The sequence below is a fragment of the Astyanax mexicanus genome, chromosome 16 (assembly GCF_023375975.1).
Source record: "Astyanax mexicanus isolate ESR-SI-001 chromosome 16, AstMex3_surface, whole genome shotgun sequence".
NCBI classification, from domain to species: Eukaryota; Metazoa; Chordata; class Actinopteri; order Characiformes; family Acestrorhamphidae; genus Astyanax; species Astyanax mexicanus.
Genome location: NC_064423.1, coordinates 30,833,999 through 30,853,050, shown reverse-complemented (window position 1 = coordinate 30,853,050; position 19,052 = coordinate 30,833,999). Strand labels below are relative to the sequence as shown.

Here is a 19,052-nt window from a genome sequence, read left to right as displayed (position 1 = left end):
AGGTAGCACTGTCTCCACATTTCAGTAAATATTACCTAAATTGATCAGTAGACACACAATAATAATAAAAAACAAATTTCAACATTTCTTGGTAATTAATTACAAAAAAAAAATAATTTTCCAATTGGCCCTTAGCATCATTTATTTGCATATTGCTCATAATGTTACCTCAACCGTAACTCACTATCAGTGTCCTGTCTTGTCCATTAGGGTTACCATAATTTGGGTATTCACTTATTTCTTATGTAATGGTTGTGTGCCTGGTTACTATGGTGTAGGATAAAAGAGCAAGTTAAGTTTCTTTGGGGGGGCTGAGTTTAAAATGTGCCTTTTTGAGATTAAATCACTGTCAGCAGAACCTAAACCAAAAAACATAATTCTTAAAAAATAAAGGGTGTGTAATCTGGTGTTCTTGAAAATTGTACCTTCAGATATTTAGATATTTGAAATTCAGGTATTGAAATTTAGAACAGTTTTAAAGTGATAGATAGTCCAAATTTCAGCTAAATAAAATAATTCAGGTAAAAAAAAACTGTATGTATAAAAATATCATGTAGCAAAAAAAAAAAACTCCATACTGCCTTTGGTTTTACCCTTTTATTGTCACTTTTATTTACTGATTCTATTTTATTTATTTATATATTTAAAATATGTATGTATGCGAAATTCCTTTGACATGTGGATATTTTTATCCAGTTGGACTTTTTGCACACACAAAAATTTTACACAGAAACACAACTGTTTTTAAACATCTTTTACACATAAATGTCTTAAAGTGGTTTAAAAGTGTGACGTGATATATTTATTGATTCTATTTGATGTAAAGTAAAAATAAGTCTGTCAAAAAATGAAAAAAAAAATTCTGACACTTAAAAAGTGCATAAAAATATTATATATATATATATATATATATATATATATATATATATATATATATATATATATATATATATATATATACAGTATATATAATTATATATATATATATATTTGTATTTGTGACTATTTGTTCTGAAAGAAAAAAATAAAAATAAAGAGCAAGTTACCATTTTTTTCACTGGAAAAAATATTTTTTAACTTTTTTCAGTGCTATAATCTTATAATCTAGGGAGTTATTTTAACAAAAAACAACTGTTAGTTAGAAAATTACATATGGCAAGATGCTAAAAATTGTTTTCTATTTCAAAAGTGTTGATTTAACTCTGAAAATCCCTGGAAAAGTTTTAATAAACTCTGAGAGTTCATTCAGCACTTTTTGCTGCTTATATTATACTTAACCAATATTTATGCACATATGTAAGTAATCATCATGTGGCTAATCCACCACACCGCTCCATCCCTCCTGTGCCAGTGTGTGTGTTGATGTGGGTGTGTGTGTGCAGTAAAAGGAAGCTGGGGCAGCGCTGCAGAGGGACTCCTGTCCTCATTACAGTGTGTGGGGCGATTACTCTCGTCGGAGACGGCTGGGTTTCCAGGCCAGCTGTGAAAGAGCTGCTCTGATTGGCTGGTTGAGCTCAGGCGTTTTGAGACAGGTTCTAGGAAATGAGGACTAAATGCCCGAGAAGGAGAGGTGACTGCAGCGGAGGCTCTTGCTGCACCGTGTCATCCAGTTCAGAGCGGCACAACACAGGCCTTGTTGTGATGAGTGTGCAGTTTTGTGGAACACAGTGGAGCTGAAACATTGTAGATAATATAGATCCTGCTCACAGGCATTTTAAATTACAATCATTTCAATATTCCTAAAACAGGGCTGTACAAAATATTTTATCAGAAACACCTACAATGACACTAATCATGTGTGGAAATACAGCTCTGGAAAAAGTTAAGAGACCAGATTTTGCTATTTATAGGTATATGTTTGAGTAAAATGATCATTGTTGCCTTATTCTATAAACTACAGACAACATTTCTCCCAAATTCCAAATAAAAATATTGTCATTTAGAGCATTTATTTGCAGAAAATGAGAAATGGCTGAAATAAAAAAAGATGCAGAGCTTTCAGTCCTCAAATAATGCAAAGAAAACAAGTTCATATTAATAAGGTTTTAAGAGTTCAGAAATCAATATTTGGTGGAATAACCCTGGTTTTTAATCACAGTTTTCATGCAGCTTGGCATGTTCTCCTCCACCAGTCTTACACACTGCTTTTGGATAACTTTATGCCACTCCTGGTACAAAAATTCAAGCAGTTCATATTGTTTTGATGGCTTGTGATCATCCATCTTGCACTTGATTATATTCCAGAGGTTTTCAATTTGGTAAAATCAAGGACAAACATCATCATTTAGTGGTCTCTTATTTTTTCCAGAGCTGTATGTAGATCAGCAAACATCAAGAAAATGCCCTTGCCATTAAGCAATAAAGGTAAATCAACAGAAAAAAAAAATTAATCTCTCTCCTCCTCACCTTGTGAATAAACTTCTGACATTTATGTTTGATTGGCTAATCCTGACCTAGTTGATGGAGAGATGCTGTCACACTGGAGCTTAAAGGAGGGGCCACTGACAGAAATAGGGTGATTTCCCCCTCTATCTCTATCTATGAAGTGGGACATGAGGCTCTTTACCCACTGAAAGCCTGAGGGCTGAGAACTGAGCTGTCTGGGGCAGCGGGACAGAGAGAGAAAATGCAAAGGACTAACACTAAAGTCTGGGGCCAGCAGAGGGAATTCAGAGGTTAATCTTCGCCTTCATGACCCTTAAGGAATCTCTCAGGGCTGTTACTGACTGCAGGCACAAACACTGATATTGAATAATACTCAATTAGCTGTAGCTCTAATGGATAACAGCAGGACTAGATTTATTTGTGTAAATATATGATTTAATCTTAATTATGCTACAGCATAAAGCAACTGCCATATGCACTGCAATATATTAATGCCATGATTACTAAATACAGCTTAAATACTTAATAAAAAATATATAAATTCCAATTTATTGAAAAATCAGCTCCGATTAGTGGGCAATCAGAAGGTCTGATGGGTTCAACCAGGTCTTTTTCTGTTTGGATTTTGAATTCTGGAGGTAATAAGAATATTCTTGCCGATATTACAAAACAGTGCATTTCATTAACAGTAACTAAAATAAAAAATAATAAAAATGAACACAAATAAAGTATGTAAGTAGGTAATTTAACAAAAAATGTACCACAAAACTAATGTGCAGCACATTTATTTCATGGATATAAACGGCAAAAAGACTGCTTTTTTAAGAATATCATCACGAAATATATATATATTTTTATCATGTACTTTTTTTTTGCTATAATGTGTTAAATTCGATATGGTATTCGCTTCACTACATCCCTGGACCGGATGCACTGGACTCAGAACAAATGCTTCACCTTAAAAATAACAGAATACATTGCAGTGTGGCTGCACAATATATGGCTTCAGCATCATCAAATTGTGGGCATTTGCAATAGTCACATTGCAGGACATGAAATGTAATGTAAAGCCAATTTAATTCAATGCTACAACTTTTTTGCTAATTAAAAAAATGCTCTGTCATTATTTTCCATGACATGGAAATTATATGTAATGCCCAGTATAATTCATTTTACTCTATTCTTTATGCCCAGAGAACATTTGTAACATAATGACATGTTTGCTTATTGACTTGTGTCAATTCTGTAAATATTTGGTGATTTTTTTTTTAAATATAGAAAATATATAGGAATAGAAATCGCAGGATAAAAGACATTTGCAATGTATTTTTTTATATTGTGCAGCCCAAATTTGCTAGGTTTTGCTTTTAGCCTAGCAAAGATGTCTGCTTATTTCCCTGGCTTTTGCATTGCTGCACCCTGATTCTGACCTTCCCTACCCTGGGTTAGACCTTAGGCAAAGCTGCAGTTTGAGTAGCGACCTGTTTTCCGATATAGCAGAGTCTACTGGAAATGTGCTGCTACTTACAGTGTTACTGAAGCACAACCGTGGGAAAAGATTTCCTAGAAAATTGACTACAAGTAATAAAAACACAACTGTGTTTTTTGCTTCTGTGATTAATTTTAGTACAAATATATATTATTCTTTGTCTGTATTGTGTTGTATTGTCTGTCTGCACTTTTGTACTGTTGCACTATTGTTCCGTCTACACTGTGTTTATGTGCACCATGGTCCTTGGAGGAACGTTGTTTCGTTTCACTGTGTACTCTGTATATAGCTGAAATGACAATAAAAACCACTTTGACTTTGACTTTGACTATATCTTAAAGCTCCACTAGGTAGGATTGAGATTTTGTGCTTGTGGGTTCCCCCTACAGTTGTAGAGTGTAAAAAATGTTTCAGGCGGATTAGTTTCTCTTTCTCGTTTTCTGGCTTTCACAGACATATTCGATCACTTTCCAGCTTCTGCCAGAGTGTCTGTATGTTAGTTTGTAAAGAATGAACCAGTAGTCCTTGTAGACCTGTTAGAACTAAAGGTCGGAAAGCAGGTCGCAGTTCTCGCGAGCGTTGGTCGCGGACGCCTCGGAAAACTTACAGAGTCTGGTTTGCGCTCAGAGGAGCCCCGCACAGACACGAGAGCACCGCTATTCCTCCTATTACACCTCAATGCAGCGCTGCAGTGAGTTTCAAGCTGTAATTTTACTTCTTTAAAAAGATCAAAAATCAAGGAAATCCTACCTAGTGCTGCTTTAACTGAAGGTATTGAAGACATATCAAGAGGGTTCATTCTTAGTGATAAGAGCATTGTACAATTTTATCCAAGTGTGTAAAATACTCTCATATACATCCTGCAGTGTCATATATTCAAAGAAAACTGCAATAACGATTACCTAACAACAGATTATTTTTATGTAGCCCCAGAAAAGAGACATAAATAAACTACATTCCCTACAACTCAGCCCACACATTCACACCAACAGCTTCTGATATTTTCACAATTAGCCTCACCCCCAAAACTGGCCTCGAACATCCCGGGACAGTGAGAAGGTTTTATTTAGCTTGTTTCATAACATGAGCCGAATGACTCGCGCTCGCTTTGCCGATATGATCAGCACTGAGGGGTTTATGTAGGGAGGCCAGAACATCCCACACAAGGCCATTGATATCTGTCGCTTCCACCACAGTCAATACATAACACTGACTGAGTGTTTTTACTGTGTGAAGATTTAAAACCAGGCCAGACCTCAAAATACTGAGAAATATTCCATACAGGAGTCGAAATATCCACTTATATCCACTTACAAATGTGGGCAAAAAAAAACATAGCACTGCAAAGTGAATGCCCAGCTGCTGTCATTTCATTTTCCACTAGAGTTTATCCAATTAGAAAGATGGACAGAAAAGACAAGCTATCAGAGAGATAAACTGGATCTCATTTAAATTCAGCGGATGAAATGCATCATGCATATTGGTTTTGTGCACATTTGCATGCTGGATTTACTACATCCTCAACAGGGTTCTTCAAGGCTTCTATAATTCAACAAAATAGTTTTATATGACCTCACAAAATGTGTCCGATTATGTCTGTATGAAGTTTAGTAAAAAAAAAAAAAAGTTTTTTCACATTGATGGAAATAGGTTTCTTAAAGAATCATCTGTTTTACAAAAAAATTAGTTTGTAACAGAAACACCATATTTGTTTCAATATCATCAGATTAACAACGCTTTGTGGCTATTATAAAGATGTTTCCATGCTTGTAATTTGTTTGCTTTGGCCCAAATCAAATATGTAAACCGGAAGAGTTTCTCCAAGTGAAACAAAATCTTCACAACAAATCCTGTGAGAATGTTCTCTCTGCTTTCTTGGTCAGGCCTGTATAGGGCAGAAGCAGAAAAGTAAATACAAGAAGAAGGTCCTATGTTCTGGTCTAGTGCAGATTTCTGTACAGTTTAACATGGAGCAGCAGCAGAGATATTGTTTATTTGTTCATAGCTATAGTAATTATGTGGGTAATTTTCCAGGTTAAACTGTAAACTGCCAAACACCTCCAGAGCCGATAAGTTCAACTTGCAGTGTAATATATCTATTTTAGTATTGAAGACGTTAAACATATACAGAAAAAACATAAGGAATTATTTTATAAACAAAAAGTGTTAAATCAGAATATGTTTTATACTTTAGATTCTTCTAAGTAGCACATTTATCTTTGAGGACAGATCTGCACACTCTTGGTATTTTAATCTCAGTGTCTTCATGAGGGAGAGTCACCTGGAATAGTTTTCTCAGCATCTTAAAAGGAGTTTCTGGAGGTGCTGAACAATAGCTGCTGCTTTTCCTTCACACTGTGAAGCTCCAGCTCACCACAAATCACAGTTGTCTACTTGTGTAACACAACAAATATAAGCTTGCATGGATAAGAGCATCAGCTAAATGTCCTAAATCTATAAGTATAAAATATTGACAGTTTGGTAGTTTTTCATTAATACATTTGAATACTTTAATACTTTATTTCTCACCTAATCATCCGTACCAGTGTCTGAACCAAGACTTGTATGTTTGTTACACCATAAAAAAAATTTAGTTCGGTTAGTTTTGGTTTCACACTGCAGTTTAGTGAGCAAACTGATAATCTTTGCTACATTCTGTAGTCATCATCTAGGTGGGCGGAGTCTCCCTACACATGACACTGATTGGTTTGTGAAATATTATTAGTTCTGCTACTTGCCTTTCCAGGCACTGTACCAAATCCAACTCCCTTAGAATGCACACACAACAGAAGGAATATAAAAGATTCCCATCTGGCTTCTTCAATTTCTGTTTTAAAATAAGGGCTAATCTACAGTAATAGTAGATACAGAAATCACCAGTGTATTAGAGTTTGTTCCCATATTATAGTGTGACTTCCATGCATGTAAAGGGGAGTCAGATTTCAGCACAGCACCTGTTATTTTTTCTTATTCTGTTGCTGAATGGCTGGCAAAAGCCTGTCGTAACTTCTGTATTTGTTCTAAAAAAGTCCAAACCATCTAGAAAGGTGCTTTTACACTGCAGACAAAGAAGCCAAATTCTTAAATAGATTTGTACTGATAAAACTGACTAAAGCAAAGACTAAAATCATTTTACAAAGTGACTGGAAAGACAATGACCACAGTCCAGTGCAAAGCAGGCTTAATCAATGTCCAGGAAACTGGCCGTTTGTTTCCAGACAATGATGAGTGACCTCATAAATCAGACACAGTGGTATTCTAGGGAAAACTGTGTGCAATAAAAAACGTGTTCATTCTGGAACTTTTTGCTTTACCATAAATTGAGACAGAAGCAGCTCGGGCCCAGGGTTCCTTATTTGGCCATGCTTTTGACAAAGGGCCTATTAAGTTTAGTTTACTGTTTATGTGTGATGTACAGTACCAGTCAGAAGTTTGGACACACCTCTTCTTATTCAATGTGCTTTCTTTCTCTTTATGATTTTACATTGTAAAGTTAATGTTAAAGACATTCAATCTGTAAACAAAGAGTGTTAAATTTATGTTTTATACTTATTCTTCTAAGTAGCACATGTATCTTTGAGGACAGATCTGCACACTCTTGGTATTTTAATCTCAGTGTCTTCATGAGGGAGAGTAAACTGGAATAGTTTTCTCAGCGTCTTGAAGGAGTTTCTAGAGGTGCTGAACAATAGCTGTTGCTTTTCCTTCACACTGTGAAGCTCCAGCTCATCCCAAATCACCATCTTAGTTGATCAGGTTTAGATCAGTGGATTGTGGAGGAGAAAAACTTTTTTTGTTTTATACATAATTCCATTTGTGTCTTTTAATTGGTTTTATGTCTTTAGCATTAATGTACAATGTAAAAAATAAATTAAAGAAAAAGAAAAACACTCACTCTTTTACAAAGCCTCGAATAAATCTACCAATTAAAAGTGAAATCTGCTTGAGTTTTTGTTAGGATTTTTTTTTTAATTAGAAAAAAACTTTCATGTTTTATTAATCAAAGTCGCAACCAATTCCTGCTGATTAAGACTGCTCCTCTCACTCAGCCGTGCCCGAGAGACAGCACAGTGGTCAATACGCAGTAAAAGCAGGCAAATCCGTCTCAGACAAATAAAGTAATGAAGATCTAAAATACCTGCCCTTCATACACTAGACAGCAGTAATAGGTACGATATCCTGCTTAATCCTGAATCAAAAGGCCTGAAACCGGGTTACAACCAAGCTGGAGGCAGTGAGAGGAAAGCAGCCAGACAAACAATAATGGAGAGCAGGAAGAGCAGGAGGAGGGGGGATTACTGCTTTTATACATCACTGTCTGCTTCAATATTCCCCGTCTCAGACACTGAGCCAGAATCCACCTAATCTGAAAGGCACACGATCACACCTGTCTACAATAGTGTCAGTTTCAACACAGCACTATGTATTGAAATACCATTATGTTTCAGGTCATTATTGATTATGCTGTCCAAATCCCAGGGTAGGCCTGTCACAATAATTACGTTATTGATTTATTATCGTACAATAAATGGACATGGCCTCAACCAACTTTTGTTGGTTTTGTTTAAATGTTTAGCAAGATAAGGAGGTTAGTATGTCAACTTTTATTATTCATGCTTTATTATTTTAAGGTATTTAAACATCTGAATAATCCAATTCCAATATCTTAATATAATTAATATTTAAAAGTCCATTGTTTTTTAAAAGTAATGTGTAAATGCATTATTATGCTACTACATTATCTTTATATAAGTGTCATTAATGGGTTTTAACATGACAATAATATTGTTTATTGCAATTATGCAATTATGTCTGTATATGGTAAAATACTGTCCAAAAATTGTTATTGTGACAAGCCTATTTCAGAGTGAATTTAACCCATTTACAGGCCTTGGCCTTGTAAATCTTTTCTCTTCAGTAAAATAGGCTATTCACATTCTAAAGCTGCCTGTCCACTCTCTACTCTACTTCAGATTAGTAAGAGAATTCAACCCCAGATTCTTGAATTTAAAATATTGATTTTTAAAAATGAATGTTATTAAAGTGCAATTTTTGTATTCATTATATTTTGAGAGCTGCAGCTTTTTTTTTTTTTTACAATAAAAAAAACAATAAGGTGTTTCAGTAACATTTCTTTCTTAAACAAATTTTTACGTAATGGTTAAATAGAAATCCGCAAAATATAGGAGTTTAATATCAGTCTGCCTGTTAAAGAGTTAATGCACAATGTAGCTGATCATATTTGCTTTAATTCAGAATTCAGTTTCTGTGTATCTGAAGCTTTAAACAAATCTCAGCGACTTGCACTAGATTGTGCAACCTGGACTGATGGATGCTGATGAAGAGGAAGTGTCTGAACTAATTTGTCAAAGAAAATGTACGTTTTTGTTTTACTACAAAAAAAACTCAGCTCTACTTCATCAAAAAGCCACCATATGCAGAATATGTTAGGGGAAATACCCACTGACTTACAGGTGGCTCTACTGCAGCAATTATTATCTATCTATTTTGTATATTCTATTTCTTTTATTGTATTCTTTTTTATCTATATATGTATTAATAACAGCTCTTTGGGTGTAAAACTGGATCGTGAGATCACAATTTCGTTCCACCTCATGTACACATGTGATGCGAATGACAATAAAATCTCCTTGAATAGCATTATATATAGCAGTACCAACACACTATATTTTTATTATATAGTTTATGATGGAGCACACATCGCTGCACTGGTCCAAGGATGTCCAGGCCTCTCTATTCACTAATATCTGTGATATCCTGCTGAAACAAGCTCTAGTCAGGTCTGTATGAGCAGACGCAGTGCTGTACGTGCTTCTCCAAGGTGACACGTGTGTGCTCTTCACCGCACCCCTCTGAGACACTGAGTGCACAGAGGCTAGCACTGTAATCACTTAAAAATGCTAATACAACATGAGCAAAACCCCTACTGACTCATAAACAATCAGAGGACAGTCAATGAATATTTCATGACTGCCAGTGTGGGGCATACAGCGCACTGTGGACACATGTCCTTTTAGACATTAAAGATGTGCGGAGATGAGGAGGGAGGTCCAGATGAGGTTCTGAGCCCACAGGAGTAAGATTACTACATTATTAAAGAGATATGTCAAATAAAAATATATATTGTTATGTATATGTTTGTGGACTCTCATTCTAATGATTGCAATCAGCTACTTTAAGTGCACACAGACAGCTTGTCTAGTCCCTGTAGAGAAGTATTACCAATACATTAAGACTCTCTGAACAGAGAATCATGAACCTATTGGCACTATGCCTAATGCTAATTGTGGGCTAGAGGGGTATAACCCTAAAATACTAATTTGTTTGTCTTGTATTCTATAAAAGTGGGTCACAACTTTATGACCATGAGAAAATGTGGGTCCCGGGCTAAGACTAGATGAGACCCCCTGCAATAGACCCCTTCTAGAATTAGACATGGTGCCAACAGGTTCATGTTTGTTTATTTAATACAGAGAGTCGTATTCTATTGCCAACAATTCCCTACAGCATCTAGACAACCTAGACAATATGTGCGGATCATTGTCAGTAGCAATGGGTGCTATGTAAAATAGCTGTATGCCTTAATTAGATGTGGTGTCAAGAAACATGTGGACATACAGGGTATTTATTTATTTTTATTTTTTTTACAGAGAAACCATTTAAACTTTTTTTCATGCTATCTCATGATGAACAGGCACTTCAGCAGCACTGCTAATGCTCTCTTAGCAGTCTCTAACTGCCCGTTTCCTTCAATTAGCAGCGTCAATCACATGTCCGACAGGTTCCGTTTCACATGATAACTAATGCGTGCGTTTTCGTTTTTTCAGCCCTGCAGGATGGAGGCTGGAGCTGCAGCACAGGGATAAAGCGCTCGGCCTAGCAGAGAAAGATTAGACATGTCGTCTCCTGTCGCTCATCTGCAGGGGTCATCCTGAGATCAGCGCTCCTCAGATGTGAGAGGCGACAGTCTAATGCACCCCAGTTGTACAGTTGTGCAGGCCAACGCCACATCAGACAGAGCTCAGTGGTTTCTTATACACACACACACAGACACACACACACACACACACTTACAAAAGCACAGGTGCTCCATTCAGCGCATCACTGAACAAACAGATGTGTCTAGTGCGGGGGCTTGAATGAAATCAAGCAAGTTTTGGCCTGTGAGATGAAGGACAAGCACTCTTAAGCTTGACATGATCCTGGAATATTTCCAGATAATGACAGGGTTGCATGATATGGAAAAATTACCATATTGCTGAGATTCACAGCTTAGCATGAGTTCCATGCTAAGATGTTTTGCCCAAGTGCTGTGGTGACCCTAAATTGAATTGATATATTCATAGAGGCTCTATGAACTTTTTATTCCCTCTTTTGTACTCTTTCTTGAAATTTTGGGAATGTTTTAAAGTCCTTGAATCCAAAAATATATATAGAAAATTGTTCTATTCCACCTTAAATTGTGCAGTTTTGTTACTGGTTGTAATAAAAACCTGCCACAACTTCAGACCCATTGATTACACAAATATATCATACAAGCTTTAGGAACCCACCTCAGGGTGACCTCTGGTGCAGAAGCTAATAAATACAGACAGATTCCTTCTGTACTAGAGAGCAAGCTGAATCTACTGTGCATTCTACTGCATGATGGAGCATTTAGCATTTGCTAGCATTAGCTTAAAGTAGATAAAGTAGTAGCAAGGGTGTCTTAAATCATTTGTATTTAAAATCTTTAAATGTTAAAAGTTAGTAGATAATGTTTCACCTAAAGTTTCTTCTGAATTCAAGGGTATTATATGTAATAGGGAATCCGTGCCCCCATTGCTGCAGTAATAGATCACCATACGTAAAAGCGCAAATACGTAAAATAAAGTCATATACTGATGTTGGATGAATAGATCCACTTTAACTCCAAATCCAACCCAAAGCTACTGGACATAACTTTTAAACTTTATAGAGTGAAGATTCCCACTGCTTTACAGCCAAGTACTGATACTGGTTATTATGACCTGAGTGTACTTAAATGTACTAAATACACTCCCGTGCCAAAGGTCACGGGACAGGAACAAGTCCCATGATATCTGCGTGCCCCCACGCTGCACTGAATTGAGAGATATGCTTAATAGGCCTCCTGAATTAAATAGTCTGTATGCATGGACAATTCTAGCCAGACGCTGCCAGTCACAATCAATACCACTTACTGCACTGTCCATTAGGGCTGGGTGATATGGATTAAAAATAATTTACCAATATTTTATTGACATATTTTTGAAAATATGAAAATATATGAATAATTAAAGAAAAACTCAATATATATATCGCCCAGCCCAACTGTCTACTGTGGGTGATAATGCCTTTATGACATATTCCCGGCATACCTGTGACACTGTGGCTCGAGGATTGTTAATTTAGAGGACTGTTAATTTACATCACAATAGAATGGTATTAGGTACTCAACCTCACTCACAAGATAATACCTCCCCATTCATGTACTGTAAATAAATACTGTATACAGATGTGGGTGTTCCCAAGTAGGGGTGTGCTATATTGTATCGTACGCAATAATATTGCCAACATTTTTGAATATGGTGAACAATATTATCCCCTGAATTATTGTGCCATAGCACCCATTCCTAATTATCACATCAGGGTATTACTTTTTTATTACTACTTTTTTTATTTCTCATTATCAATCTACTACAGACAGATTATATCTGTCCGGTATCATTTATTTTACTTTAATCCTGGATATTATTATTATTATTAGTATCGTTACATTATGGATCATTGTCTTCTGTTACAAATCTGATTTGCCATATCATACCGTATGCAATAATAAAATTTAATTTTCATTTTGTTGCAGTAGTGTATTCTTGAAATATTTTTTTAATTCAGTGTTTTGTCATATAGCCAAGAGTATCATTATCGCAAAAACCCCATGAAATATGATGACATTATTTTAAGGCCATATCGCCCACACTTATTCCCAAGCTGTCCTCTTAAGTAACACTACATACTGCTATCCCATGACTTTTGGCATGTTTAAGTCAATGTATAAGGGGTGTCTGGGTACATTCTGACATCTACTGTACAGCAGCTCCTAAAGGCGAGCACTGCAATAGCAATTAAGTAGTGATATACTCTGCAGATCAAGAAACCTAACAAATTTTGACACAAGACAAGAAAGAAAGTTCCTTAAGCCTGACATCACGCTGAAATCACAGAGCAGTTGGTAATCCGCTTTAGCCCAGCACTCAGCCTTATAAAAAATGAGAGACGACCATGAAAACACCGCGGTCACTCCAATTAAACACTCATCACACGCTGAAAAGAAAGCACCACAGTGACAAGCAGGAAGCACAAATGATTCTGAGCGACTGCATAACTACTACCCCGACCTGGCAGAGCTACAGTTTACAGTTTGTATAGATTAATACTGAGCACACTTACCACGGGCCTACACTTACGGTCTGCTAAAAGCTGCTGCCAGAAATCCACAAAACCTCCAAATGCCTTTTCCAGGCAGTATTCCTTACTCCTGGAATACTTTCCACTGTACTCATCAACTGTAGTCAGTGCCACCACAAATTCTGAGGTCATAGAGTTTACAACCATGCAACAAAAGCAGACAATTCCTGGAGCAAAATAATTCATATACAAACTTGATAAAACACAAAATTTTTCAAACGGCAACTTTATAGGAGATAGGAGTAAAAATGTTGCTAAATTTAATAAAACGTTGATAATACAGGAAACTTATAGAAATGTATATAAATATATATTTGTTCAAAGTTTTTGGAGCATTTTTTGGCCCATGCATTGCAAAATTTTGACACTGTAATTATGTGAAAAATGAAACCTGGACAAAGCTGTTGACCTAAAACTTCGTCACATCAGATTTTCACTCTAAAAATAGATAAAAAGTGCAAAATCAATCAAATAAAAAAAAAAAACTAAATATATTAGACTTCATCATTTACTTATTGAGGAATATGATCCAATATTACACACATCTAAATGGCAAAAGTATTTAAACCTATGTAAAACTAAAAGTAGTCTGGTGTTTTTTTAATCAATGGAATGATAATCAGGTGTATATGAAACCTGTTTTGAGACCAAAGCTAAGCTTTTTGGTTTAAAATGGGAAGCACAGTGTAGAAAAAAAAACACTGCATTCCAGATGAAAACATGCTCCATTGTGGTGGTAGTGCCATAGGTTGGGCCAGTTTTGCTGCATCTAGGCCAGCACAGCTTGCAGCCATTAATGGAACAATGATTTCAGAACTATACCAGCCAAAATCTAAAGGAAAATATAGGACATCTGTCCATAGGCTGAATCTCTTGCAGTGGGTCATGTAGCAAGCCAATGACCCTAAGCACAAACGTCTTTTTTCAACAAAGAATGGGTAAAGAAGAATACAGTGCATGTTTTGTAATAGCCAAGTCAAAGTCCTAACCGTAATTCAATAGAAATGTTGTGGAAGGGTCTGAAGCAAACATGGGAGGAAACCACTAACATAACAGAGCTGAAATTGTTTTGTATGCAGGAATGGACTAAAATTCCTCCACGTTGGTTTGCAGCACTAATTAACAGTTTTAAGCCAGATAATAAAAGCAAAGGTTCGCTCACTTTTGCCACTGACAATGATGTTTTTTTTTTTTTCTCAATAAATAAATGAACAAAAATATTTTGTCTAATTAATTGAAATGGGTCCTGCTTATCCACTGTTTTCGGGTAGAATTGTAGGTCGAATTTAAACAGAGTTCATAAACATTTAAGAACATTCAAGAACCACCATATATTAGATGTCTTGTTTAGTCTAACAGAACAAAAAAAGGTCATGTTCAAATAAGTTATAGTTGTGTTTGGCACATAATACCATATGCGGACCTCACTAATGTAGGATACTAGAAATAACAAATGTTGAATTCAAGCACTAGTAGCACAGCTGCTACAGACTGTAATTATAATAAATACTGAACTGCTTTTTGTGTTTATGTTGTGTATCTGTGTATCCAGGCCCCAAGCAAGCCCTGCTAAGTTCGAAGCACCATTACATAGAGAGATCCCGGTACCCTTTCCAGGAATAAGCATTCTTGAAATCAATACCCATTTTCATCTTAATGATCTGCAGCACATCTACCGTGTACATCTCTATTTAATACTGTACAGGCACTTTAGTGTTATGCTGTTCTTTCAGTATATGGGTTTAACAAAGAGCTTTTTTATGAAATAAAGCTGAAAATAAATGAAAATATTTGCATTGGTCACCTTGAAATTGCTGGAGTTGACCCAGGAAGTGGCCAGGCCATCCACCATCCTGTCCAGCATGGTCTGGTCATGCTCCAGATCATGTGACTTCTGTCTGTCCAGTACATAGTCTATGATCTCCTGTCCAACCTGCAGGCGCCTCCCCAAGTCTTTCTGCGTTACCTGCCCTACAATATACTCCATGTTGGTCTCCATACTTCTTTAGGACTGGACCAGCTAACCAGCAGATCCCAGGGCAACGCATACAAAAAAGGCCACCAAACGAAACGAAAGTGATCAGCCAAGGTGCAAAACGGCACTTTATTACTTGCAAGCCACTGTATGTGAACACGAGCTGGCAAGTGTGCACCATATGTTTGGCTGAGAGCTATTACAGTAAACAGTTCAAACACTGGTCATGGAAAGACTTCAGCAATTCATCCGAGGAGGAAGGCGAATCCGACTCAGTGGCGCTCATTCTTCTAGTGTTTTACAGCCCTGTAAGAGAAGAACAATAAATAAAAGTTACCTAAAAAAACGTTCACTATAAGAAAATTACATAAACTAATAACTGAGCTCATGTACAGTAAAGACAGTGAAGGATATCACTAAACATTCAAGAAATAGTTAACAGAATACAGTTTCCTTTACATCAAATGAATGCAAATGATGGACCAAGACATGTATGGGGGCAAGAATTTGCACCTTTTCCTTTGTTTTGCACCTATGTTATATATTTATATATACATACTAGTGATATTAGCTATTTACATTCACTAATGCCACTTAAAACTGTAATACACAACACAGAATCCTTAAATTAACCTTGTTCAGAGGCAGTGCTAACTTTCTCTGGGCTCAGAGGTAAATGAAAAGGCACAGCTCACAGTGGAAATGTGAATTGTTGTCAGACAAATCAGTGGGTACATAAACTTTTCTGCATTAACACAGCCCACAAGACAACATTTTTTTTCAAGGAACATTCATTCATTTTTCAACTAAACAGTACAGAGTGTTTGGAGAATCTTGTAATACAACAAAATGCAACAACAACACTGTACTTTTGTTTATTTTAAACAACGTGTTTGCAGAAAGAGCTTTACAAAATAACACCTGAAATACTTAGTATCTTCAGTGTCAAGACTTTTAAATGCTTAAGTGTTGTGAGAAAGAATTGAAATATTACAAAGTGGTAAAAGCTTTTGATTCCCCTTTTTAGGAAAATGCTGCATTTGTTTTTTTGCTCTATTATCCTTGTGGATCCACTGCAAAACTACAAAAGCAAACTTCACACACCAAATACTTCTTTGCCATTTGACTGCATGTTGGGTAAAAGGTTGAAAGCAAGCAAATATTGTCTTTTGTTGACCATTCCTTTAATTCGTTCACCCCATTCCAATGTCTGAAAGCAGAAAGCATCTATTCTACTGCTACCAATGTAAACAGGATGCTCGTATTCTCTGGTATATGCTTCTGTGATTCTGAATGAGACAGACAGACATGCATTCAAAAAAGACCATAAAGCTCAGGAATGTATTTATAATTATACACTGTAAACCTAGGTAGAAAAGTGTTTCCTTTAAAAAAAAATACAACTACGATATCAGCTTGCTAGCTGATGATAATTAACCTAGGTTTATCCAGCTTACTTTCTGTAGCCTCATGGGTACAAACACACAGCATTAACAAGGTCAGTGTAACATTTATCGGTTTAATTATTATTTTTTTTGTTAAATGCAAAAATAGAAAACTGGATGTTTATAGGTCTTACACAATAATTACATTACTGATTTATCATACAATAAATGGACATTACCTAAATAATATTTGATAATCGTGATATCTATTGTGTTTATACACCAAACACAGTGAATTTAGCTTGAAAACTCATGTTGATTTTCTGATTTTTCCATTTTTGTATATTGTAACTCAAATCTGATGGTCTGAGAGTAAGTGTACAAATGTTACAAGAGACACAAAAAGGTCAAAATCAGAAAAAATATTTTTTTTTTATGAAATTCCGATTGTGAGGGGCAGAGATGAAAAACAAAAAAATATTTAAGGCATTTTAAAGGCAACTAGACAGTAACTAATTGTACTTATTACAGTTAAACCACTAAATGATATGTAGATATGACCCCAAACCTTCCTCAGAGTATCTAATTAGCTGCATAGCCAACCAGTTAGTTAGTAAGCTAGTATGGGGAGGGAACACAGCTGCATACATACAGCAGCAGCAGCAGCAGATTTACCCTCAGTCTGTTTACCGTTAGCTGTAGTAATAGTAGTGTTAGTAGCAGCAGTCTCAGTATAAAAGTTAGACACCATGCAATTTAATTTAAATTAACTAACTGTGATTTATTAATTTAGCTAATTCACTCAAAAGAGAACCCATGACATGCATGCAGGTTTAAATACACAATAAACTGAGACAGCTAGCATTAAAACTAGCTTAAAAGCTTTTAGCCTTTTCACAGATTTAGCAGATTATTATTAGTAGTAGTAGTAGTATTAGCTGCTGCTGCTGAGCTTTAGCTAACCTAACTTAACTAAGCCGGACCCGCAGAGACCTGCTCCTGCTGCAGTCAGGGAGCAGAACAGAGCCGCTGCGACATCCAGAACACAGTACAGTATTCAGACAGACCTGCTCGCCGGGTTATCCGCTGCTCTGAGCGCCGCTGCGGGCTTGTTGATGGTTTGATATTCGGGTAAAACAGCAGCACTGCTCTCCGCCCCGAAGAGCCTGCTCTGAATAAAGGCGGCAGAGCGCATGCGCCTGTCCTAGCGCCCCTGCGCCCCCGGGAAAGAGGAGAGAGCGCCTCCCGCTGGCGAACCGCTGAATCACACTGTTACAACGGTTCTGAATCAATTTCTCTGATTTTGCTATTTATAGGTATATGTTTGAGTAAAATAAACATTGTTGTTTTATTCTATAAACTACGGACAACATTTATCCAAAATTCCAAATAAAAATATTGTCATTTAGAGCGTTTATTTGCAATAAATAACGAAAAATAACAAAATAGATGCAGAGCTTTCAGACGTCAAATAATGCAAATAAAACAAGTTTATATTCACAAAGTTCAGAAGTCCATATTTGGTGGAATAACCCTGGCTTTAAATCACAGTTTCCATGCATCTTCTACTCCACCAGTCTTACACACTGCTTTTTGATAACATTATGCCACTCCTGGTGCAAAAATTCAAGCAGTTCAGCTTGGTTTGATGGCTTGTGATCATCCATCTTCCTCTTGATTATATTCCAGAGGTTTTCAATTTGATAAAATCAAAGAAACTCATAATGTTTAAACTGCCCAAAACAATTATCTGTATCAGGAAGCATTAAAAGAAATGATGCAGAGACAGATAAAAATAAAAATATATATACATCCCAATGTTTAAAAAAAAAAATAAATAAGAATATGATATGTTTTTTTATAATTTATTATTGGAGCTACATCAGTAATATATAGAATTAGAAGACACAAATAAAAGAACAACACTGACACAATGTAATATCCCAATGAAAATAAAAAGAAACAAAAATAAATAATATTTTTTTAACAGCTGCAATTATGCCAAAGGTCTATTGTCTATTTTTATCAGCAACAGTGATAGTGCAGGAGCACCTTGTAGTTTATAAATTGACATTTATTAATTATAGTGCATACACCGGTTCATTACTGTCACTGTACTAATTTATAGCCTCCCTTTCTCTCTGTTCCGCTCAGTACAGCTGTATTACTACACAACCTCATTCTAAGCATCTATTAATTAAACAATCATAATACCACTGTAATAACACTGTAGTAGCATAATTGTAATATCAATAATATGTAAAAATAAATGTTATCCTCTGTTCACCTTGTTTTGGTGGTGGATGTTGTTTGTTGTGCTGGTATGAGT

The 19,052-nt window shown here is 36.0% G+C and overlaps 1 protein-coding gene across 27 annotated transcripts in view; it reads right to left on the bottom strand.

Moving 5' to 3' along the window:
- LOC103025616 (CLIP-associating protein 1-B) overlaps positions 1–17,929 on the bottom strand; it is an 87,215-nt gene extending 69,286 nt beyond the window's left edge. For all 27 annotated transcript variants that reach the window (XM_022669926.2, XM_049465541.1, XM_049465549.1 and 24 more), the window contains exons 1-2: positions 17,791–17,929; positions 15,168–15,644 (exon numbers count right to left, since the gene is read on the bottom strand). In XM_022669926.2, the coding sequence (XP_022525647.2) occupies positions 15,168–15,362 (195 nt within the window). In that variant the 5' untranslated portion in view covers positions 15,363–15,644; positions 17,791–17,929. The remainder of the gene's footprint in view (positions 1–15,167; positions 15,645–17,790) is intronic.
- Between the last annotated feature and the right edge of the window lie 1,123 nt (positions 17,930–19,052).